This window comes from Petaurus breviceps, unplaced genomic scaffold, assembly GCF_028583685.1.
Source record: "Petaurus breviceps papuanus isolate PSGF00001 unplaced genomic scaffold, PetGlider_PUasm1.0 128, whole genome shotgun sequence".
NCBI lineage: Eukaryota > Metazoa > Chordata > Mammalia > Diprotodontia > Petauridae > Petaurus > Petaurus breviceps.
This window is the reverse complement of record NW_027185664.1, coordinates 2,196,394-2,220,849: the sequence shown is the minus strand read 5'-3', so window position 1 is coordinate 2,220,849 and position 24,456 is coordinate 2,196,394. Positions and strand designations below refer to the sequence as shown.

The window sequence follows — 24,456 nt, the reverse complement described above, 5'->3', positions numbered from 1 at the left end:
TTCTTCACTTACAGGGATGAATCTAATCCAAATATTAACTTTACATGTATGAATAAAAAATTTCCCATTGTCATTAAAAAACAAACAAAACCCATCAAACCCACAACCTATGCCTCCACGATTCCATTAATAAATAGCTTATGTATATAACCAATACTCTATATCACTGTTTGCCTAGTTTAAACTGTCAAATTCATTCTAGACATGTTTCAGAAGATTTTGTTGAATCTTAGTACTATAGGGAGACTGTGAAAAGAGAATCTTATTTTTATGATGTAGAACAACTAAAACATCCTTGGAGATTCAATAGCCTTCCACTTCAATATGTGACAACCTTCACCCTGAATAAATCCATTTATCTAATAATATTTTTCCTGCCATAGTTTAAGATATTTTTGCTTGTTTTATCTTCAAAGAGATGTAAAACAGTTATCAACTGTGTAAGAATCTGCTGTTATATCTTAGCTTAGCTTCTTTTTACCAGGCTAGATAAAATAATTTCCTTTAATATCATTTCATAATTATGATTTTACAGTTTTAATTTTTGTGACACTCTTCTTGTAACTCCCTCTTTAGATGAGGAACCTAAAACTTGAACAAAAATTCTAACCAAGACTGAATGCAGGTTCATCTCCTCCTCCTATATGCTATAACAGTGGTCTATTCAAATAGAAAGGGGCAGGGGGAAGGGAGAGTGAGAAGGAAGAATAAACCATACATAAGTATCCCTGCAGATACTGATATTTCTGCTTCATATTAACTTAGAAAATCACACGTTAATGTCATCTATATTTTATTATATTTCCATTTATTTAAAAAATATTTCCCAATAACATTTTAATATGGTTTGTGGTGCATGTTTGACACCTTTGTACTACACTCTGATTTAAGCAGAGCAGTCCAGCTAAACCAGACTAGGAAATTAGATCTAGTATTTAAACCTGAAATACTGAATAGGTTTATTGATATGTGAATTTATACCCAAATCAGATGAGCTAAAAGCCTAATTTTGAGGGTAACATCTATTGTACAGACACCATATGAAGTCCCCTATGAGGTACAAAGGGTATAATTCTTATCCTTATGTGTGCATAAAAAATAGTTTTATGTCTTATGGATAGTGTAGTGGGAAAAAATTTGTTCTAAACAGTCAGCAATAAGCAAAATATGAAGCTTAAGCTCTTTATTATTACATATTACCTAAAGTTAAGCAACCTAAGCTTATATACCTAGGGTCACACAGAACCAGGAAGGACCATAAAAGATCATTTAATACAACTCTTTCATTTTACTAGGCATTTCATAGATCTACCCTTCTGCATTTAGTTGATCTGGATCTCTAATCTGTAACAAGAACTAAAAAATTCTCAACAAGGATTAAGGAGTTATTTTTGCAGCAAGCCAATTTGAGCCATATCAGTGTAATAAAGCAGAATTTGCTAGCTATTATTCATAAATACCTAAAATTTGTACAATGTTCAAACCTTTGCTCTAAGGCATTCAAATATCTTGTCTGATGGGGAATTATGATGCCTCTGTTGGCTTTCTAGAAGACATAAATATGAGTAAATCTATTACTCTCCTTCCCCCCATCTGTATTAGAATTTAGCTCTTTGGCATCTCTCAGTGGACACATTTCCAGGTTTCCTAATCTGAAAAGACTTGACATCAAATCCTTAATATGCAACTAACTCTTGACTGAATGAATATGTGGATGACTCATGGCAAATTTCAATGTTGGTGTGCTTTTCCCTTCCACTTAACACACTCTGGAGGTTATCTTCTGTTAAAAGTAATTGGTTCAGAGAAAGGTAATCAGGTTAGTTTATGCTAAATATAATAAAGAAGGTAAAACTTGTATGGCTATCAATGGGCTTTGGAATCTACACATCCCTTTCTCTCTTCCATTGGTGTAGATGGTAGAGAAATGACTGGATAACTATCATATTAATGAATATAAATCTCGTATTAGAAAAAGATAAATGCTCCCTCTATTGGATCTAGTCTAAAAGCTCCAAGTTCAGACTAAATTAACTTAGAATGCTGAAATTCACTATAAAGTGATTTCAAATAAGTCCATTTGAAGACAGATCTATATTGTATTCCAGTCGAGTATAACATCCAGATGGATCAATAATATCTAAAATGATCTCACCTACGACCATGCAAAGGCAGAAATCCCAAGGACAATCTAACAGTGCAGTAGCATGGTATAGTAGAACTAGATTCAAATGCCAGCTCAGATATTTATCAGCTGTGTGACCCTCAGCAAGTGATTTTGCTTCTCTGGGGTTGTTTTCTCATCTGTAAATTGAGGGAGCTGGAATCAATGATCTCTGTAAGACCTATTTGAGCTCTATGACTTATGATCCTAACAGGTTTAACCCTGGCCCCTTATAGCTAGCTGGTTGTAAAACTTTTCTTATAAGAGATATTAACATTACCTGAGCACTAGAAGTAATATCTTCCCGTTGTTGGTCTGTCATTGTAGCCAGTGTATCAAATGGGTCCTTTTCACAGGGATCTAGAAGTCCAGGACCACCTGTAGCACATCACCATTAAATAGGAAAATGTGAAAAAATACTTATTATCCTTTAAAAATTACTCAGTCCTATGCAGCTATCAGATTAAAAAAAAAATCAACAATGAAGTGTAACTTGCCTTTAAGAATAATTCCTGAAGAAATGCACTCAAAAACTCTTCTCAATGCATCCCCAGGACTCTGAGGTCCAGAAGCACTACTGATTGCTTTCTCTACTAGTAACTCCATAGCCTAAAAAAAAATTTTAATGTTTTAATAGTTGACCAAAAAAAAAAAAATCTGCATTCCTGTCTACTGGTGCTAATAAGAATGCATAAAAATAAAAAAAATGCATAAAATTTTTCAAATTTTAAAGGCTCAAATTATTTCATTTTAATGGCTTTTGAGGGACTCAAGCACCTTTTTTGATATTATAATATCTGTAATATTACAATAAAATACAATTTGATATTCTGGTCATTTAAATATGATTAGGGGATTTCCTCCCCTATTATTTATAAACAACAAAACTGTAATTTTCATCTGAGCCCCTGCTAGATTTATAACCTTACTCTCCTTGTGGCAACTGTAAACTTGAAAAATCTTGAAAATTATCTTTTATGCCTCAATTTTTAATAAATCACTTTTCCAAAGAATAAGTGGCCAGTACTACCAAAGGAGAACAGCTAGGTGACTCAGCAGATGGAAGACTCTGGAGTAAGGAAGGACTCAAGTTCCTGAGTTCAAATCTGGCCTAATACACTTATTAGCTGTGTGACCCTGGGTAAGTCACTTAATCCCATTTGCCTCAGTTCCTCATCTGCAAAATGAGCTGGAGAAGGAAAGGCAAACAACTCCAGTATCCTTGCCAAGAAAACCCCAAATGGGGTCACAGAGTCAGACACAACTGATATGACTAAACAACAAGCTACTAAATAAATAACTGACCACAATAATTTGTTTGTATTTTACATTCATTTAAAAGCTTCACTAAATAATATAGAGACAATAAAAAGCCTTAATTATAATGAAAATTGTAAATGATACTAGGTCTGAAGAGATCAGTAGTGACAAGTCACTTAGAAAACTATGTACAAATAAAGATAATCAACTCTGAAAGACTTAGTAACTCTGATCAATACAGTTACAAAGGATTTGTGATAAAGCATGCAATTCACCTCCAGATACAAGAACTGATGGAATCAGAATGCAGAATGAAGTAATTTTCTTCTATTCCTTTTTTTTCTCTGTAAGTATGGCTACTGTAGAAATTTGTTTTACAAATCTATACATATTTGTAATGGATTTTATTTTTCTTGCTTTCTCATTAGGAAGGGCAATGAGAGGGGGGAGGGAGAATTTAGATTAAAAAAGAAAAACTGAATTAAAAAGAATATGTGTACATTGGGGTGGCTAGGTGGCGCAGTGAGTAAAGTGCCTGCCCCAGAGGCAGAGGACCTGGTTCCAGCCTCAGACACTTAACACCCACACACACACAAAAACTAGCCGTGTAACCTTGGGCAAGTTACTTAACCCCAATTGTCCTCCAAAAGGCCAAAAAATAAAAAAAGCCAACCAGACAAAAAAAGAATATGTACAAGAGTTAAATGAAATACATAATAGCAAAGCAAAAACTGGGGAATGTCTGGGTAGATTATGGTAATTTTAATATTATATTGCCATTTTAAGTGACAATTTTCATAAATACACAGAAATAGGGAACAGCTTCAGATCTGGAAAGGTCCTTCTAATGCCTAACATTGTTCCTTCATTTTATAGATGAAGAAACTGATACAAAGAGGTTGCCTCTCCCAGTTATGAAGAACTAAAGCACAAATTTAATAACAAAAACCCAGGTCCTTGACCTCCAAATCTAATGCTGTTTGCACTGCATCACACTTTCTGAAATAATAATATAAAGTGTTCAATTCAGTAAGTCTACTATTAAATATCTAATATGTGCTAGGTACTGAGTTAGGCACTGAAAACACAAAGTCAAAAACTAAATACTGCCTGCCCTTGGGGAGCTTACATTCTACTGAAGTAAAACTGTAAAAAGTAAAATGCAAAGAATATATTGTAAATCACAATTATGTAAAAGTACGTTTGTACAGAAAACAATAATAGGTGAAAGTCAGGGTTTTAAAATCATATGCTTATTTTTATTATTAAGGTGACTAAAAAAAAACAACTAGAGTTACAAATTATATACAGGTCAAACTAATCTAAGCCTAATTTTACATATTGTGAAATCTGCAAGCATTCTAATCTTCATAACATAAAGTGTTAAGTTTGAGGAGTGATTGGAACCTGAGATTCCCTAGCTTTCAGATTAGTGCTAGCTCTGTAATCATGCATCTTAAATCATTTAGCACCAGTGAACATTAAACATGATGCCACCTCACTTATCCTGGGGTTCATTTACCTAGCAACTTCAACTGCCTGCAACATGGCCAAGAACCAGGAAAAGTCAATGCTGGATATACTGGGAGCAATTTCTATCCCAAGCCCCAATTTGGTACCTATTAACTCTTATTTTAGACCCAATTATGTTTCTCCTATAAACACAGGACCTGCGAACTACATATGTGGAATGCTGACCCATGTTAGAAACAGTTGTTTTGTTAGCTGATTTTGTATAACTGGTTTCTTTGTTACAAGGAAGGATCCCATTTGGCAGAAGAACATTAATTTAAAGTGATATTAAGAAAGAAAAAACCTTAAAGCATCAACATAAAAGTACCATACAACTGCCATGGTGATTCACCTGTAGATTTGACCATGTCAATCCTATCCCCTGCCTCCTCCTCCGGCTGGCATTTAAAGCTCTTCATAAACTAGCCTCTTCCTACCTCTCCAGTCTTCTTGCACTCCAAGGTCTAACTAGCTGTTTCCTTGAAAACAATACCCTAGCTCCACATCCTGCCTTTACCCTCGACCTCGGAGTGCTGATCCCTCACTTTGTTTCCTTAGCTTCCTTCAAGACTGTTAAAATTTCACCTTCTGCTGGAGTTCTTCTTCTGGCCCTCTCCTCCTCCAAGTTATGAGTGCTTTTCCCTCTGACATTACTTTCCACATACATATGTCTTGCATGTATCTAGTTATTTACATGTTTCCTCTATGAGAATGTAAACATTTGAGAGCTGGGACAGTTTTTGCCCCTTTTTTAAAAAATTTCCAGAACTTAGAGCAATGCCTGAAATAAAAAGTGCTTAATAAATGCTTGCTGATTGACTGATGTTCAGAACAATGACTAAGACATCAAATAAAGGCTCAATTACTGTTCTGTATGCTCTGTTTAACGAGGTCAAAGTATCTAATGATACATCTTTAAAAGATTCCCATCAAAAATGGTCAAGCAAATATTTTGTTACAAGTTAAATTTTAGAAATCTGGAAAATTTCCTTAAACAGTCTCATTCTCCTATAAGGCTTAAAAATAAGGCATTCCTATACAATGTTATACATAGCACTTATTAGAAAGGACAAGGTGGGAGTAATAAGAGTTCTGAGTAGGCATATCGCAAAGTTTACTTATAAATAACATCAGTGTTAATGATTTCATGCTTAGAAAGCTCCAGTTAGTGATATAAATAATATTTAAGACAGAAAAATTTGCATATATACTGAATAGAAAAATATTAATAAACTGCATTCAGTATTAATTTCTGGGGAGTAGATATACTTTGAGGAGTTTGATAATTTTATAAAAATGGTCTAGCAAAGTGTGAAAAGGATGATTATTTGGGGTAGTAGAAGGAGCATGCACACAGTAATGAAAAATTTAAATTCATTTAACATTTGAAGTAACCCCTAGACCCCATATTAAACACATTCCACCAACATCAGAACCCAATCTGGGAATTATTGTGTTAAAGCCCCATGAAAAATCAAATCTGTTCAGTGCTAAATACTGAGGATTCTGGGTCTTCTATTTAGATAAAATAGATGAGGACAAAAGGAGGCAAAGGGAAATCACAAACTTGTAAGACACGATAAAGGGCATAAATGTATATATAATACTTATTAAAAGCAACTGTCTAGATTCACAAGTCACTGGTTTATGAAACGACACTGTAAAGCCTATATAATAAATTATAACTTTCAAAAATGTCTTTTTTGAGTACAGTCTCTTGAAGGATTTAGTATAATTCAATAACAATTTACTACAGAAGAACACATAATGGCTTGGAGATTCTGAAATATAATTAACTTGGCATAAGTGGAACATGAAAGATTATAATAAGCAATGAAATTAAACTTAAGGAATTGCTAATTCAGGATAGGTGAAACTTTTGGGTAGAAAATCATTAAAGTTCTATGATTATGACATTTATAAACAGCAACAGGGAAGGTCTTCCCATCCTCGTACTCCCTGACTTCATCTAAAACAATTAAATGTTTCATTTACTTATTGATTGATTGATTGCCTTCTGGAGGTGGGAAGGCTGGGCTACTGGGGGTAAAGTGACTTGCCCAAGGTCACACAGCTATTGTTAAGTGTCTGAGGCCACATTTTGAACTCAGTTCCTCCTGACTCCAGGGCCTATTCATCGTGCCACCTAGCTGCCCCCTAAACGTTTTATTAATAACTAGATGAACATCAATATGTTAAACTTGATTAGGAATTATTTACATTTTAATTAATTTTCTTACACAAAGTAACAAAACAATTTTTCAGTTAATTCTTATTAAGTCATGATCAAAATTCTCAGTCCATTTATTCTCATTCAATTGTTCTTATTCTCTATGTGGTTGTAATCAGAGTGTACTTTGATTTTCTACTTTGCTTTATTTTGTAAAAGTACCTCCAGATTTCACTCTATTCCTATACTTGGTTTTAATTGCATTATGGTATTGCATTATATTAATGTAACACAATTTATCCAACCATTACTGGACATTTAGCCTGTTTCCAGGTTATTTTCTTTTACAATTACATATAAAACCAAGGGACTTTTTTGGTTTTGTTTTTAACAATAATTTCAAGTTATATTCCCAAGAACACAATTATTGGATCAACAGATATGAGTAAAATTGTTCTCAAGTCTGCAACTGAAAGCATCAGTGAATAAGTATACCTTTTCCTCTACAACCTTGTCAGCATTGTTTGATGCTCTTATTTTTGCCAATCTTGATGGCTGTGCTGAGATGGAAGAAGGTGATTTCAAAGTGATTTGTACTTTTATTTCTGATTACTATTGAGACTGAACAACATTTTCCCCCAGTACTTTATAACAATTTTTGTTTCCTCTTCTGAAAACTGTATGTTCATATTGATTGCTTGACTTTATTTGGTGACTTACATTTACTTGCATTAATTGGCAAAGGGGAAAAATAGATAAACTCAAATTAGTTAACCTACCTGTACTCAATGTCAAGTGTCTGGTCTAATAAGAAGTATACTAAGAGGATTTAATCCCCAAAGTAACAAAACTAGTTTTCAGTGTATTTCACATATCCATAAATAACCCTTTCTTTATTTTCACAGATAACTGTAAATTGACTAAATTTGACTGTAAAAAAACTATTAAGAAGATTTACAAAAGTGTGTGCTAAATTGAATAAATTGCTTTTCCTTGAAGAGTTAATGCTTATACAAATATTTTAATAATGAGATCTGCAAATAAATTTTTTTTTTACAATGTCAACTAAAAGGGTTCATGATGGGGAATATTAATATGTTTCAGATTATAGGCTTTATTTAACTAATAGTGTCTTACTTATATGGCCATAAAAATTATTTGAAAAAATACATTCATAATCCTTTCTATTTTCCAGTTAATCTAGATCAAGGATTCTTATTCAAAGGGTCTGTGGATAGATTTCAGGGAGTCTTTAAGTTAGATGGGGGGAAAAAATCCCTATCTTTATTTTCACCACCCTTGAAATGAAATTTAGCATTTCCTTCAATAAATGAAAAACTACAGTAATATTAGCAGTAACTTTGTCACTAACAGAAACATTTTATTTTACATAAAATTATTTAAAATTGTTACAGCTGCTACAAATATCTCAAAATACAAATTATACAAAATCATTATAATAATTAAGACCTACCATTAGACTGTCTTCCTGACTACAGATTATATTTCAATATTATTGATTTCCTTTGTTAAACCCATTCGTTTTACTTTATGCATTTAAAAATATTCTGAGAAGGGGTCTATAGGCTTCACCAACCAGAGCGTCAAAGGGGTCCTTGACACTAAAAGGAACCCTTCATCTATGACATCTTACTGGTAACGTATTCAGGTCAAAAGACATTATTTGATTATCTACTACTTGTAAGGTACCAGAGTAGGCAGCAAATTGTACCTGTTGTGCTTACGCAGTACAATTTGATAACAGGTAACTATTCCCGATGCATTCCAAAGAGCTGTGCTCCACTGGAACTCTGCTGTTTAGTTTTTTTTTTCCCCAATAACATGCATCAAAATATAGATGGCAGCTTATCAAATCTGTCAAAAATACAAAGCTGACAGGGCTAATAGCTAAGTAATACAGAATTAGGATAAAAAAGATCAGGACATGCTAAAATATTGGACTGAATCTAAGTAGACAATTTAATCAGGATAAATAGTTAAAGTCTTATACTTTTGAATCCAACTCAAAGTATAAGGTGAAGGAGGCACAGCCTAACAGAAGTGCAATGAAAAAGGATATGGGCATGTCAGAGGATTAGAGGATGAAGAGGTGAATGATGTCTAATACTGATGTAATTTTAGACTGCCATCAAAGAAGCAGAGTGTTTAGGTCTGGAGGCCTCTTATTCTCTGCCTTGATCAGACTATCTGACTCTGCTCAGTTCCAAGGAGCCACTTGTTTTAGAAGGCTATTGATACGGTGGATAAAGGGCTAGCCTAAACTTCATGCCTGATGAGGATCAGTTAGAGGAACTGAGGATATTTAACCTAAGACAAGACTTCCAGAAGGACATGATATTCACCATCACCATACTTGAAGGGTAGTCACACAGAAGAGGAACTGGGCCAAGATTGGGTCAGTTCTGTCTTACTCCAGAGAACAGAACTAGCAACAATAAACCGGAGTTACAAAGAAGCTTAAGGAAAAACTTCCACAGAACGAGTTGCCCAGGGAGATTAGTGCCCCCCCCAAATTAGAAGTTTTTGAACAAATGTCTGAAGACAACTTGTCAATGTTGTAGAAAGGATTCTTATTCAGGTGTAGGCTGAAAGTGATGGCCTCCAAGGTCTTTCCAATTCTTAGATTCTGTATATTGTAGCAAAATATTTTTTCCTTTTTTTAAAAAAAAATAGGATTGTATAAAATTAATTTTGACTTTGTTTCATTCTCAAAGCAAAATTATATATGCAATAATTCTACTTCATCATTATTGACAGAGTAACCAGTATAAAATAAAGAGCCGGAGGTACTTTGTCTTTATTTACTATATTACCTGAGGTAATATAGGAAGCTATTTGGAATCAGTAAAATTAAATGCCTATGAAGCAGGTATTGTTACTGAAGTACCATTCAAAATTAGTCACTGGAATCCTAACACTATGCATACCCAAGATAAAGTTTATAATAACCATATCAAATATCTTCTTCAGAAATAATACAGAAAATATGAAAAATCAGATAGTTTAGTTAGCATTATATATTATTATATTTAGGTGGCAAAGTATTTTGGAAGAAATACATATTTTTTTTGGTTTTGTTTTTTTTTAACAAAAAAGTCTAAGTTCCTGCTGTTTTTCATAGGGGAAAAAAAGTATGCTACATTTAGGATATGAAATAAAAATGAAAATAAAGTTTCAGGTTCAAAAATGAATTAACATCACCACCACATTTTTTCACAGCACACAAGTTATAAACAACTCACCCAGCTTGGGAAATCAGACCAAGTTGGAACTCGTTGACAGAGATCACGAAGAATACGTATGATAATCACACAGGACTGCAGACCGTTAGCTCTAGCCTTGAGAGCAATACAAAAATCAAATTAATTAATTCTAGAAACTACTAAAAATAGCCCTTGATGAAAAAAGCTAAAACACCACTGTTCAATGGAAGCTCAGCTATAATGACAGAAACAAATCACTCCAAAATTTCATTCCATGAGCTGCCATTTACAGCAGTATTTTATGCCAAGGTTAGTACTTTAAGCTGTATGTACTTTAAGTCAGAGTGCACAGATTATACAAGAATAATATTTCTTGATCCCCTGTGAACTTTGACCTATGTTCATTTATAACAGTAAATTAAAAATCTGCCTATATTAGAAATAAAGGGAATAAAGTAAAGAGCTAAAAAGTTTTGTCTAGGGACTGAAAGGTTGAGGGAATCTGTTTGGTTTCTTTACTGTGCCTTTGCAAGACTGCAAAGTCACTAAACCAAACAGCTGCTTCCTCACCTTTCACTCCCTACACTTATAAACTTAGAAAAACAGGAAAAAAAAATCTTAAAACTAAACACAAAGCTTTAAACACATATTCCATTATTTAAAGCAAAGGTACTCTGCAGCCTTATGGAATATAATATAAATACACAGCATATGGTGATCCAGAGCGAGTCAAGCTTTCAACATCGCCTTCTCAATGACCACACACACACGAAAAAAAAACCAAACACCCCAAAATGTAAGTTTCTTGTCAAATCAGCAATAGCTGCATAAAGCAGATCTGTACTGAACTATGTTAACATTTTTTTCTGTTCATTTAATTTAAAGTAGCATCGCCATGGGCAATCTTTGAGTGTTTATATACAGTTAAACATACTGTAACTGAACTACTCTCTCATAAGGCTACAAGAAAAAAGTAAAATGATGTTCCGAACCTGGAACCACTTAGCGTGGCGTAGAGCAGCCAGAGCGTCAAGGCATTTTTGCCTGTCCAAGACGTCCGGTGGGTCTTTCACCATACCCGAGGTTACATCTAAAATGGATTGAATTGGCAAAATGCAGTGAGGAATGGGTGTTTGACCAGGTGAGCAAGACACTTCCTTAAAGTAGCTTCAATGTCACACATGCCATTTGAGATTTTACTAGCATTTTGAAACCAACGATTAATATTTAGCAAAATTCTTTTAAATTCACAGATTGTTAACCCAATATGAAGTTGAGAGTAAAATGAAGTTTAACTCTCAGTCACTTTATTATTTCACTGCAATGACTGTAACAGTGTAATTAGATTTCAAATAAATGTTCTAGGAAAATAAATTCCCTCCAAAATTATATGTTAAAGGAAGGATGGTTGGACACAGTGCACCAGCACAAAGAACACAAGACAGAGGGAACACAAAAATCCACTTCAATAAAGTAGAATTTACAACAAACTTATGGAATTTGCTCATCATCTTAAATAGTCACAGACTATTTTGGACCTAATTTCAGAAATGAAATCATTGGGAACAAAGTTGAAAGATTTTAGAATTTGTGGAAAAGGAAGATTTTAAATAATGAAAAACAGTAAATTCTAAAAAGGTTTAAGAAATACTCTTCCTTGAAAGTCTGACTTACTGCAAAGGGAATGTGAAATACCCTTTAAAATATCTGAGAGTTCTCATGAGAACATCATGGTATAGTTGGAGAGAGAGGATGGATATAAAGCAGAAAAGGGGAAATAGGTACTACTGTGATAAAGGCAGAATAAAAGGTAGATACAATAAACATAGTGCTTTACTGAGAAAAAGTGTATTTTGTATACCTCAATTTAAAAAGTAATTTCTAGGTTACTATGTCATAAATATTTGTTATACTAGAGGGAGTACACAAATGTGTTTGGGAAAAAAATTAGCAATAAATAGCACCTAAAAATCAGGGCTAATAAAGTTAATTCAAATAATTAAAAAGTTAATTTTTAAAAAATGTTATAGCAGCCAGTTCAATATTCAATCCAATAGTTAATTACCTTATTTCTCAATGCAAGAATGTATGTGTCTACAAATATCAACACTTGGTAATGAAATAAATCTTAACTGGTTAACTCATTAGTGTTCATCAAGCTAAGTAGAAAGAGACCTTAGACATCAAAGCTCAACCTCCTCATTTTACAGCTGATAAAACCGGCCAAAAAAGATTAGTTACTTGTCCAAAGCCACATATGTAAGTGGTAGGGCTAGGATTAGACCAGAGGTCCTATATTTCTAAGTTCTATAATTTTGCCCTATACAATGCTGCCTCCCTAAGTCTTATTATAAAATTGCAGAGCCAACAAACTTAAAAGATACATTGTAGCCTAATAGGGGTTGCTTGTTGAATTCAGTATAAAGACAGGTTATATCTGGAAAGGTTTTACATTACTGAGGTTTTTCACAAACAAGTAAAGGGCAAGACACTGTGATGGGATAAGAAAAAAAAATGAAAGATTATATTTTGTAAAAGTATTGTTTACAACTGGAAAATTTACCACAATTTTCATGATTATAAGCCCTCAGAAACATTTAAAGATACTGGGCATACTTTAAGTGTCAATAAGAGACTACATTTTATCACTTCTATTATGAAATCTGGGATATCTTTGATTCTTACAACCCAGATTAAGGTAAATGAAACGAAAATAAATTTTCAGAATCTATTGAAGTAAAATCTATTGAGAGCCCAGGAATAGAAAATGTGTGCTAAGTTTTATTGGAAAGCACAGCTGGGAAAGCAGTAAAAAGCAGAAAAGAAGGAGGGGCATATGTGCCAAAAGCCTTTAAGGTCCCTTATTTACTTTTTTGGTTACAACTAGAGTGCAAATAGGTGATACTGTGCAATCTTTTAAAAAAAATAAACAAAAACAAAAACTCAGAATTGAAAGTAGATTATAATTCCTATTAATTTAAAATTTTACAGTAGTAATTTATTCCAAATTTATATGAACCCCCCCACCTCCACCCCAATCCACAAGCAGAAAATCTTGATTTTACATTGTGGTTCAGAAGTATCCCATATATCATTGATGGACAGCATAAATAAGCTTGAAATTTTTAGCTAATACTCTTAAGTCCAAAGATGCCAAGACACCTATTGCAATTTCAAAATAAATTAGAGCTATATCTTAGGGAATTTGAAATAAAATTTAATGTGTGGATTTTTGTACCCATTTTACATTTCAAATGGATTAACCCCTTAATAAAGGTCACTGTGCTAAAATTATATTTGTTGCTTAACACCCTGTTAACATACAACAGAGACTAGGTTAATTTACAAAAACAAAAGGCAAATTCTTACCCTATGTGAATATATTCTAAATATATATGTATAAGGGGTTAATCGTCAGTTAGAAGACATGCTGTGTCCACACTATGTACTAATTAAAAGTTAACAGGTATATGAATTTCAGTAAACACGGTTATATAATCCAGTCAACCATTTTAAAGCTAGTGTGAACACCGCTTAATTCTATGAAAGATAGAGACCAGGACAAAAAAAAAAAATAACAAAAACATAACAAAAACAAAAAACACACAAAAGGACAGTAAAATGCTAGAACTATGCATCCAAAACCCCTCCTTATTCAATATGGCAGGTGTGACACTGAGCTTTTGAAAACCTTGGTCAAAAATCCTTCCGATGTCTTGGCAGCAACCCCTGACAGGAATCAATTCCCTCTGCTAGAAGGCTTTGGACCGGGCCTGATAAGCTAAGGATGGAAAAAAAACACACACACACATACTTGACTTGCTGAAGAAAAGATTCCACAGCAAGGGTTAGAGCATTTTGAACATATCAAATTTAAAGTCAATTCTGTGAAACAATAGATAACTGTCAAACGCAAACTACTGAAGGATATGACTGCTATGCGATTAACAGTTATTTCAATAATTTAATTTGATTTTTAAAAGCCATTTTATTTTTTTTGAAGGGGGATTTAAATGGGGCCATCAGCAGGATTCCAAACTATGTGCAAAGTCTTCATTTACAAGAATTCTTCCGGCAAAGCCTTCCTTACCACCTGAACTAACTCCCCGAAGCAAGCTAAAGGCTTTAAACCATTTTAAGACATAGAGCATTGGGAGCTGCAGTAAGAGAAAAACCACACATACCGTTATTCTGCAGCAAGAAAGAAGCAATCTTCATAATAAAGCTGAAGACATGATTTACTGCACTTATTTGCAGTGAGGCAACACTGTATAAACATCTGTGACATTTTTGTATATCCATTTTTCAGCTCAGTATCTTGAAGTGAAATCTATTAATTTTTGTTTTTGCTATTTCCCTTCAGAGTAAATATTTACTTAAGCAGATAAATGAAACTCAGAACAGTAATTCTAACTCAAATGTGGGTCAGACAAAAATAGTTTTGTTTCCTTCGGAAGGGGTAAGTTATTAAAATATTTAAGTTGTTATGCCTATAGCTCATAACCTAGAGACTTTTGCTCTACTATAAAATAGCAAAGAACAAATTAAACCTGACTGGGTTATAATTTGATGTGTTCTAGGAAAAAAAATGCTTTTTCTTCCAATAAGTCTTATTTGGTTTCCTTCCCAAATCTTAAATAAAAAGTCGTATTACATATGACTTGATTTGATTGATTAAACAAAAGCTATTTTCTTGACAAAATCCATGACCAGACCAGATTTGGGTCTGCTTTAAAAAAAAAAAAAAGGAAAAAGGCAAACAAACAAACAAACAAAAAAAACAAAACAAAACCAAAAAGCAACAACAACAAAAAACCCCAGAAAAACAACCTTCACACAAAATCCATTTATCTTTAAAGATGTTAAAATGAAGTGAAATGTGTAGCACGTAAGATTCAACAGATTTCCAATGAACACATTAAAAGAAATGAAGCTTTATTCTCTGGGGCATGGAAGAATTTGGACAACAAAGCATAAAGCAGTTGTTATCACAAAGCTGTCTTCACAAATTATACTGCTATGATAAAACCCCTCATAATATTAAGGGAAATGAAAAACTGTTGGTGCCATTTTTTTATATAAGTTCTTAACAGTCTTGCTATATATGCATGGTATTTTATATTAGTGTGTTTTTCCCCCAAGGCTACACTAACTTCAATTTCAATAAATTATTAAGATGTATAAAAAACAACAAAAAAGGAAACAAAGTAAATTTTATCTGACCCATAAAACGGTAGAACCAACATACTGCAGACACTGATCATGCTCGTTGGCTTAAAAGCTTTGGAAGCTTTGAAAGTGTTACAGAACAGTCCCTAAAGCAACACTGCTGGCACCAGGATTTCATATTCTATAAATGTATATTGATTTTAAGAGCTCTGACTTGTACTTGAACTCACTAACTATGCCATTTATTATTACAATATTTCTTGTAGAGTGTGTGGGTCAAATGCTCAAACCTATAAATGTCAGGAGGCTGTGTATTTATGAAAGCACTCCAGACCAAAGAGCAACCTCAGAAAACTGGAAATGACATTTACTTTAATATAAAAGCAAAAGCAACAGTTAGATGCGTAACAATGCCTCTTAAGAATGTATTAAACATCATTTATCCAGTTCATAAAACTCATGTCCCCTTGCTACAAATACCACTTTTCTAAAATTTCCAAACACCCGAACTTGTTCAGGTAAAAATAATTTTGAACTTTTCCAGAAAACTGAGGTTAGCACATAAAATAAAAAAAAAGGCAAAATCAAATCATACTATGAAGTTTGATCAAGAAAGAAAATACATTAGCAAATGGAGTATTTACTTTTCAGGAAATGGTCATAAACAGAAATGTCTGCTAAGTCAATTCTCCCTAATATATATGTAATGCCAGCATGTTGCCTTCTAGGGCTTAATGCCATCTTAAACAGAATAGATATAGTTATTGGAAAAGTAGTATCTTTAACAACTTTCCAACCTCCATCCCTCATGTTCTCCTCTCGAATAACTGGAGATGTCAGCGTGATAGTAACTTGCATTTTGGGTTCCACACAGGAATTCAATATTATCGCAGCTTCAGATAAAGCACATTTTATGTCATACTTCTCAGGACTTATAACCTATATGACAAAAAAAAGTATCAATTAAAAATCTTTAATATTGTCAAATAAAGGGAGAATTTTTTATTTGCTTTCTTGGTGCTTCATCTAACTGTGATCACATATTTACAGAAGTGCTTTTCAGTTTCTAATTTTCTGTAACACACACAAATTTGTAAATCTGCCATAACGTAGCATAGCCTTAACCCAGATGGATAAAAGAGAATCCTGACAGAGAAAGGTTGGCATAAAATTAACAAGGAAAATTATTTCTTTACCTTATCTCTCACCATGAATATTCTAGCTATTTCTTATATGCAGGAATGATTGCATCATGTCACAATCTGAAAAGGGCATGCTTAGAAGTTAGGAGATATTTCTCAAAATGGAGGTTTCTGTTCTACACCTGAATAATGGGTTTTGTACCACAGACTGGTAATATGATGATTGAGGGTTACCTAATTTTCATCTCTTCCTCAACACCAACAATACAAATGGGTTCTCTGACTCTATCTTGGGGGGTCTTTCTTTTGCCCTTTTCATTCTTCCAGTATTCAGTGAAAATATGATCAGAAAAAAAATAGTTATTTGCCTCCTGATAAAAGAAGAATAAGATGTAAGGGGGGTAAAAACGTAACCTCACCATGAACCAGAAACAATTCCCTTTACAGACTCTCTGAAAGCAAAAGGAATTCTTGCTAGGTCATGAGGTAATATTTGTAAAGCACTTTCCATACCTTACAGTGTTATAACAGAAGGGTCACTTGGTACTAGGGTACCATAATATAAGGACTCCTTGGAATCTGGCACAAAGTTTGAAAAGCTTTTGTTCAGAAAGTAAACTGGGGTGGCTAGGTGGCACAGTGAATAGAGCACCGGCCCTGGAGTCAGGAGGACCTGAGTTCAAATTCGGCCTCAGACACTTAACACAAAAACTAGCTGTGTGACCTTGAGCAAGTCACTTAACCCCAAATGCCCTCCAAAAAGTAAAAAAAATAAAATAAAGTGATTTTATGGTTTTTTGTTTCCTTTAAAAACACAAAAAAATATATCCTTCCTAAGTCATAGGTGTTCACATAAATTAGATAGTACTATGGAAAGAACTCCCATGAATCTAATCTATTTGGATGATCAGAGGACATAGGTTCAGATTCCAGTTCTTACTCTTAGTAGTTGTTTGACCTTGGAAAAAATCACTTATTCCTGGCCTCGTTTCCTCATCTATAAAACAAGGACATTGAACAGATGCCCCTCAGGCCCAAGGTTATGATCCTATGACCTCTCTCCAATGGCTTAATTGCTCACCTGCATGAGAACTGACATAAAGTTACTGGCTGAGACAAATTTCTTAATCCATTATTGCATGGACCATTAAAGCCCCACAATCCTTCCATGAATCCAGTCCCTGGAACCATTCTACAATACTGAATTTAGTCACCTTCTCAACTCATAGTAATATCACTGGTAGTAGCACTGTCAACTTTATTCTACTCTGATAATTCATAGGTTGTTCTAAATATAACAGTATGAGCACCAAGGCAAAACTGTCACTAAAGGAGATGCCATGGTAGAAAGGAGGTATAGCTGTCAACATTTAAAATAGGGTCTCAAATGCTGAGCATATTACATGACTAATTTTTGACCCAAAAATTACAGATGAGACAGTGTCAGGAAAAAATTTCTTAAGCTTTAGAATAACCTAAACTATACTAAGAATTTAAGAAATGTTGTTAATGCTATGAACAATTCTAATGACAAAAATTAAATAGAACTCAAATTTCAGAAAATTCAAAACTTTTAAACAAGAGTACAAAATGGAATTACTTTATCACTAGTATCTGGAGTTCTTATGTTTCACCAGAAATATTTCCTACCATAAGCTTTCAGACAGATAAGCTATGAAAGGCATCATCAAAAGGCAAAAAGATTTCAGAAGAGCAGACTGACATTTACTTAAAACATGTACTTAAAGAGGTTAGAAGTTAGTGGCTTAAGTAAATAAGATATACTTATTTTACATAGCTATTTTTTAGTCCAAATTAATGATGGCTTCCCCATCATTACTTAAGTCTCAAAAAAAGAAGGCTAAGTATAACATATATTCCAGTTTTACCTTATAAAAGTAAACTGGCAAGACTGTATAATACCAAATGCATTCACTGCAAAATAAAAAATTAGAGTGAAAAAAAAAAATACTTGCCAGAAAGCATGCATGATTGGAAAAAAAAAAAAGTTTGCCTAGAGAGCTCACATTAGTAACGGATTGGTTAGTTATAAATTAGTACAGTCTTGTCAGTAACTCCAAACCCTAAAAGGAGGCAAAAATTAAGATTCTAGACAATACTTACAGCAAGCTGTTTGGGAAGGTTTTCTGATATACGACTCAGTAGCGTCTTGGAAGGCTTCTCTGAGCACAGTAAAACCAGGTTTACATTTCTATCTCCACGGAGAAGTAATCCTTTTGCTAATACTCCTACTCGCAAGACTCCTTTCAAAGCTCTGCAGTAAAATCATTGCATCACAATGTATTCTTTTTTCTCCAATAAGAACACTTAATCTACCAATCAATATATAAATTAAGATAAAAATTTGCCACCCAATTAAAATTTCCACTGAAAATGGTCAGTCTGTATAGCCAACAACCATTTATGAAGGTATTACCCTGTTCCAGACACTGCACTAACCATAGAGGATACAAAGACACACAGATGGCTCAGCGAGTGAGAGCACCGGCCCCAGAGTCGGGATGACCTGGGATCGAATCCGGGCTCAGACACTCAGCACCCACCCAGAAATAACTGGCCGTGTCACCTTGAGCAAGTCACTTAACCCCGATTGCTTAGGGGCGGCCAGGTGGCTCAGCGAGTAAGAGCACCGGCTCCAGTGTTGGGATGACCTGAGGATCGAATACAGGCTCAGATACTCAGCACCACACCCAGAAATAACTGGCCATGTAACCTTGAGCAAGTTACTTAACCCCAATTGCTTTAAAAATAAAAAAAAGCAAAAAATATTCTCAGTTCTCAAAGAGTTTTACATTCTCATCAGGGAGACAACATGTTACAAGTAATACAAACTATATTCAGAGTATATGGAAAGTAATATCAGAGAAGGCACTAATAGCTACGTGAAGAAGCAGGTAGAGATGAGTCAAGCCCTCTCCTGGAAAAGGTAAGATCTGACCTGAGTCTTAAAAGAAGTCAGGTAGAATAAATAGGCAGTGTTCAAGGGACAGAACATTCAAGGAATGGGGGGACAGTCAGTGCAAGGGTATAATTATAAGATGTAATGTCATGTTCCACCAACAGCGAGGAAGGATATGGCCAGAACTACACTTTAGGAGTATCACTTTGGCTGTTAATAAAGCCAAGTTAACAGCATTTATTAAGGACCTACTATGTGCCAAGACCTTAGAAGGCAGCAAGGTGGCTCAGTGGAGAGAGCACAGGGCCTACAGTCAGGAAAGACTTGAGTTCAAATCTGACCACAAACACTTACTAGCTGTGTAACCCTGGGCAGGTCTTTGTTTGTCTCAGGTTCATCTATAAAATGAACTGGAAAAGGAAATGGCAAACTATTCCAGTAATCTTTGCCAAAAACAAAATCCCAAGGACAATCTACAATACGGTCCATGGAATCACAAAGAGCTGGACATAATTATATAATAATCAACAAAGTGTCACACTGGGGATACAAAGAAAGACAACGGATAATCCATGACTGCATGAGGGTCAGCCAGTGAAACTCTAAGATGGGAGATGGAGTATTTTCCAGCTAAAGGCGCCACAGATAGAGAATACTAGGCCTCGAGACAGGAATACCTGTGATCAAAACCAGCCTCAAATAGCCGGTAATAGTTACTAGCTGTGTAACCCTGGGGGACTCACTTAACCTCTGTCGGTCTCAGTTTCCTCAATTTTAAAACGGGGACCATAAGAGCATCTACCTCTCAAGAGTTGCTGCTCAAGTGACACAATATTTGTAAAGTGCCAAGCACAGTGCCTGGAACACTGTCAGTACTTAATACATGCTTGCCATTCCCTTCCCATTTTCAAGGAGCAGCAAGGAGGCCAGTATCACTGAACAGCAGAACACAGGGAAGAGTTTAAAAAGCCTGGAAAGGTAGGAAGGGGCCAGATTATGAAGGGGTTTAAAAGCCTAGGAGAGGGTTTTACAGTCGATGCTGCTAATAATAGAGAACTAATGGAATTTGGAGTAGAGGATTAACTAGAATGGGGAGACCTAAGGTAGGGAGATCATTTAGAAGGCTCCTGCAACAGTCCAAGTGTGAGGTCATGTGCACCTGCCTCAGAGGATGGCAGTGTCAAAATAGACGCACAAATACCACTAATAAGTCTGTATCCCAAAGAGACCAAAGAAAAAGGAAAAAGATCAATACGTACAAAAATATTTATAGCAGTGCTTTTTGTGGCAGCAAAGAAATGTTAACGGAGGGGATGACCATCAATTAGGGAACAGCTAAGATTATGATGGAATACTACTGTGCTATAACAAATAACAAGCAGGATGGTTTCAGAAAAACCTGGGAAGACTTATATGAACTGAGACAAAAGCGAAATGAGCAGAACTAGCAAAACATTTGTTGTACACAGTAAACAGCAATACTATAAGGATGATCAACTATGAAAGATTTAGTCATTCTGATGAATATGATGGTCCATGACAATATCAATATCCAAGAGATAGAGGTAGATGGAGGTAGAACTGATGAACTCTAAGTACAGATTGAACCATTTTCCTCCACTTTATTTTCCTTGCATATTTTTTTTTTGGCGGAGGAATGATTCAGCTAATATGGAAATGTTTTGCATGATTACACATGTATAATGGGTATTGTTGGGTATAATGGGGATATTGTTTTCTTTCTCGATAGGTGGCAGATGACTTGGAGAAAATTTGGAACTGAAAATAAAAATCTGAAAAACAAACAAAAACACAACTTATATTTGGAAAAAGTTTTGAGGGGTTTTTTTTGGTGGGAGGTGGAAAATCTTTTTGTAAAATTAATTTATTTCATTAAATATTCCCTAGCTACATGTAAAAAAAATTATCATTTAAAAAAATTTTCAGTTCCAAATTCTCTTCCCCCTCCTCTTTAAGAAGGCAAGCAATTTGATTGTGATTATACAGAGCATGCAAAATATTTCCATATTAACCATGTGCAAAAGAAAACGCAAACAAAATAAAGCAAGAAAAGTAAAGAATTTTTTAAAAGTATGCTTCAATGTGCATTCAGAGTACATTAGTTCTCCCTCTGGAGGTGGATAGCATTTTTCATTATGAGTCCTTTGCAACTGTCTCAAATTATCATCTTTATCAGAGGAGCCAAATCTTTTACAATCATCCTTACAATATTGTTGTTACTGTGTATAATGTTGTCCTGGTTTTGCTCACTTAACTTTGCATCAGTTCATATACCTTCCCAGACTTTTCTGAAAATATCCTACTTTTGGGTGGCTAGGTGGTACAGTGAATAGAGCACTTGTCCTGGAGTCAGGAGGACCTGAGTTCAAATCCAGCCTCAGACACTTTAACACTTAATTAGCCGTGTGACTTTGGGCAAGTCACTTATCCCCAACTGCCCCTCCAAAAGGAAAAAAATAAAGAAAATAAGAATTTCATAAAATTGTGTTGTATGATATCAGCATATTGGGGTGGCTAGGTGGTACAGTGAATAGAGCACCGGCCCTAGAGTCAGGGGGACCTGAGTTCAAATGCGGCCTCAGACACTTAACACAAAAACTAGCCATGTGACCTTGGGCAAGTCACTTAACCCCAAATTGCCCTCCAAAAAAAAAGAAAAAAAGAAAAAAAAGGAAATATCCTGCTTATCATTTCTTATAGCACAATAGTATTCCATCATATACCATAAACTTGTTCAGTCATTCCCCAAATGAGGGGCATCCCCTTGATTTCCAATTCTTTGCCACCTCAAAAAGAGCTCCTAAAAATATTTTTGTACATGTAGGTCCCTTCCCCTTTTCTTTGATCTTTTTGGGATACTGACCTAGAAGTGGCATTGCTATGTCAAAAGGTATGTGGTTTTATATCCTTTTGGGCACAGTTCCAAATTACTCTCTAGAATTGTTGGATTAGATGACAACAGTGCATTGCTAACTCAATTTTTCTACACATCCTTCAGCATTTGTCATTTTCCTTTTCTGTCGTTACCCAATCTGACAGACATCTAGGTGGTACATTGCATAGAGTATCAGTCAGGAGGACCTGAGCTGAATTCTGGCCTCAGATATTTATTAACATTGTGACCCTGAAAGTCACCTAACCCTGTGTGCCTCAGTCCCTCATCTATAAAATGAGCTGGAGAAGGAAATAACAAGCCATTATTGTATCTTTGTCAAGAAAACCACAAATGTGGTCATAAAGAGTCAGACAGAACTGAACAATAACCCAATCAGTAGTGACTTAAAAATTTTTTTCAAGTGACTTTTGATAGCTTTGATTTCTTCTTTTGAAAATTGTTTGTATCCTTTGACCATTTATCAACTGAGGAATGTCTCTTATTTTTACAAATTGGGCTCAGTTCCCATATATTTGAGAAATGAGGCCTTTTATCAGACAAATCTTATACAAAATTTTCCCCCTAGTTTTCCTTCTAATTTTGCTTTTGCAAAAGATTCTTAATAATTCTTAATTTCATGTGATTAAAATCACCTATTTTACTTCCCATAATCCCTATCCTCTCTTGTTTGGACATAACCGCTTCCCTTTTCCAAAGATCTGACAGGTACATTTTCCCATGTCCCTCTAATTTGCTAATGCTATCACTCTTTATGTCTAAATCATTTATATCCATTTTGACTTTATTTTGGTATATGGTGTGACATGTTCGTGTAAGTTTAGTTTCTGCCAAAGTGCTTTCCAGTTTTCCCAGTAATTTTTGTCAAATGGTGATTTCTTACCCCTAAAAGCTGAGATCTATGGATTTATCAAACAATAAATTACTATGGTCATTTACTATTGTGTGCTGTGTCTCTAATCTATTCCACTGATCTACCACTCTTAATTCTTAGTCAGTACTAGACTGTTTTGAGGATTAATGCTTTGTTATATAGTTTGAAATCTAGAACTGCTAGGCTGCCTTCCTTAACATTTTTCCCATCAATTCCCTTGAAATTACTTCCTCCCCCCCCCCGTAACAGCATTATTGTTTATTTACTAGTCAAAACAATCTTAATTACACCAAACCTTGGAAATAAAACTGTTTGCAAGTAGTCAGTCACTGAGATAACAGACCACAGTAAGGAAGAGAAGAAGAAAAAAGCAAGAGAGAAATTTAACCTTGTTAAATTATGCTTGCTTTTAGTTTAAGATAGCTACTACTTATCTTTTTAAGAAAGGCTCCACTGATTCCTACTCTTTCTAGTGTTTTTAATAAGAATGGATGCTGTATTCTGTCAAAGACTTTTTTGTATCTACTAATATAATCATATGATTTTTACTGTTTGTTACTAATATGGTCAATTATGCTCACAGTTTTCCTAATACTGAACCAGCCCTGAATTCCTGGAATAAAACCTAACTGGTTATAGCGTATGAGCTTTCCTTGATCTTATCCTTGACAGTACTTTATTTAAAATTTTTGCATTGATAAATTGTTAAGGAAATTGGTATATAGTTTTGTAAACTATAGTTTAGTTTTCTTTCTCTATCTCTACTTTCCCTGGTTTTGGTATCAAAACTATATTTGTGTCATAAAAGGAATTTGGTTGGGTTCCTTACCATTTTTTCAAATAGTTTATATAGTACTGGGATTAAGTATTCCTTAAATGTTTGGTAGAATTCACTTATGAATTCTTCTGGTCCTGACGAAATTTTCTTAAGGAGTTCACTGATGCGGCTTCAGACACTTAACACACACACACAAAAAAACCTAGCCGTGTGATCTTGGGCAAGTCACTTAACCCAAATTAACCTCCAAAAAAAACAAACAACAAAAAAAGAGTTCATTGATGGCTTGCTCAATTTGTTTTTCTAAAATGAAGTTATGTATTCGATTT

The 24,456-nt window shown here is 34.5% G+C and overlaps 2 protein-coding genes across 5 annotated transcripts in view; one reads left to right on the top strand and one right to left on the bottom strand.

The window, feature by feature from the left end:
- The window catches only part of LOC138171463 (activated RNA polymerase II transcriptional coactivator p15), a 216,307-nt gene that overhangs the window by 9,394 nt on the left and 182,457 nt on the right, over positions 1-24,456 (top strand). The gene's annotated exons all lie outside the window — the stretch shown is intronic.
- The window catches only part of LOC138171428 (zinc finger RNA-binding protein), a 76,402-nt gene that overhangs the window by 3,454 nt on the left and 48,492 nt on the right, over positions 1-24,456 (bottom strand). For 3 of the 4 annotated variants that reach the window (XM_069100949.1, XM_069100943.1, XM_069100935.1), the window contains 6 exons: positions 18,766-18,916; positions 16,297-16,438; positions 11,323-11,420; positions 10,370-10,465; positions 2,662-2,773; positions 2,445-2,542 (listed from right to left, as the gene is read on the bottom strand). In XM_069100949.1, the coding sequence (XP_068957050.1) occupies positions 2,445-2,542; positions 2,662-2,773; positions 10,370-10,465; positions 11,323-11,420; positions 16,297-16,438; positions 18,766-18,916 (697 nt within the window). Of the gene's footprint in view, positions 1-2,444; positions 2,543-2,661; positions 2,774-10,369; positions 10,466-11,322; positions 11,421-16,296; positions 16,439-18,765; positions 18,917-24,456 lie in introns of those variants that run through there. The other variant, XM_069100955.1, reaches the window with a different exon arrangement.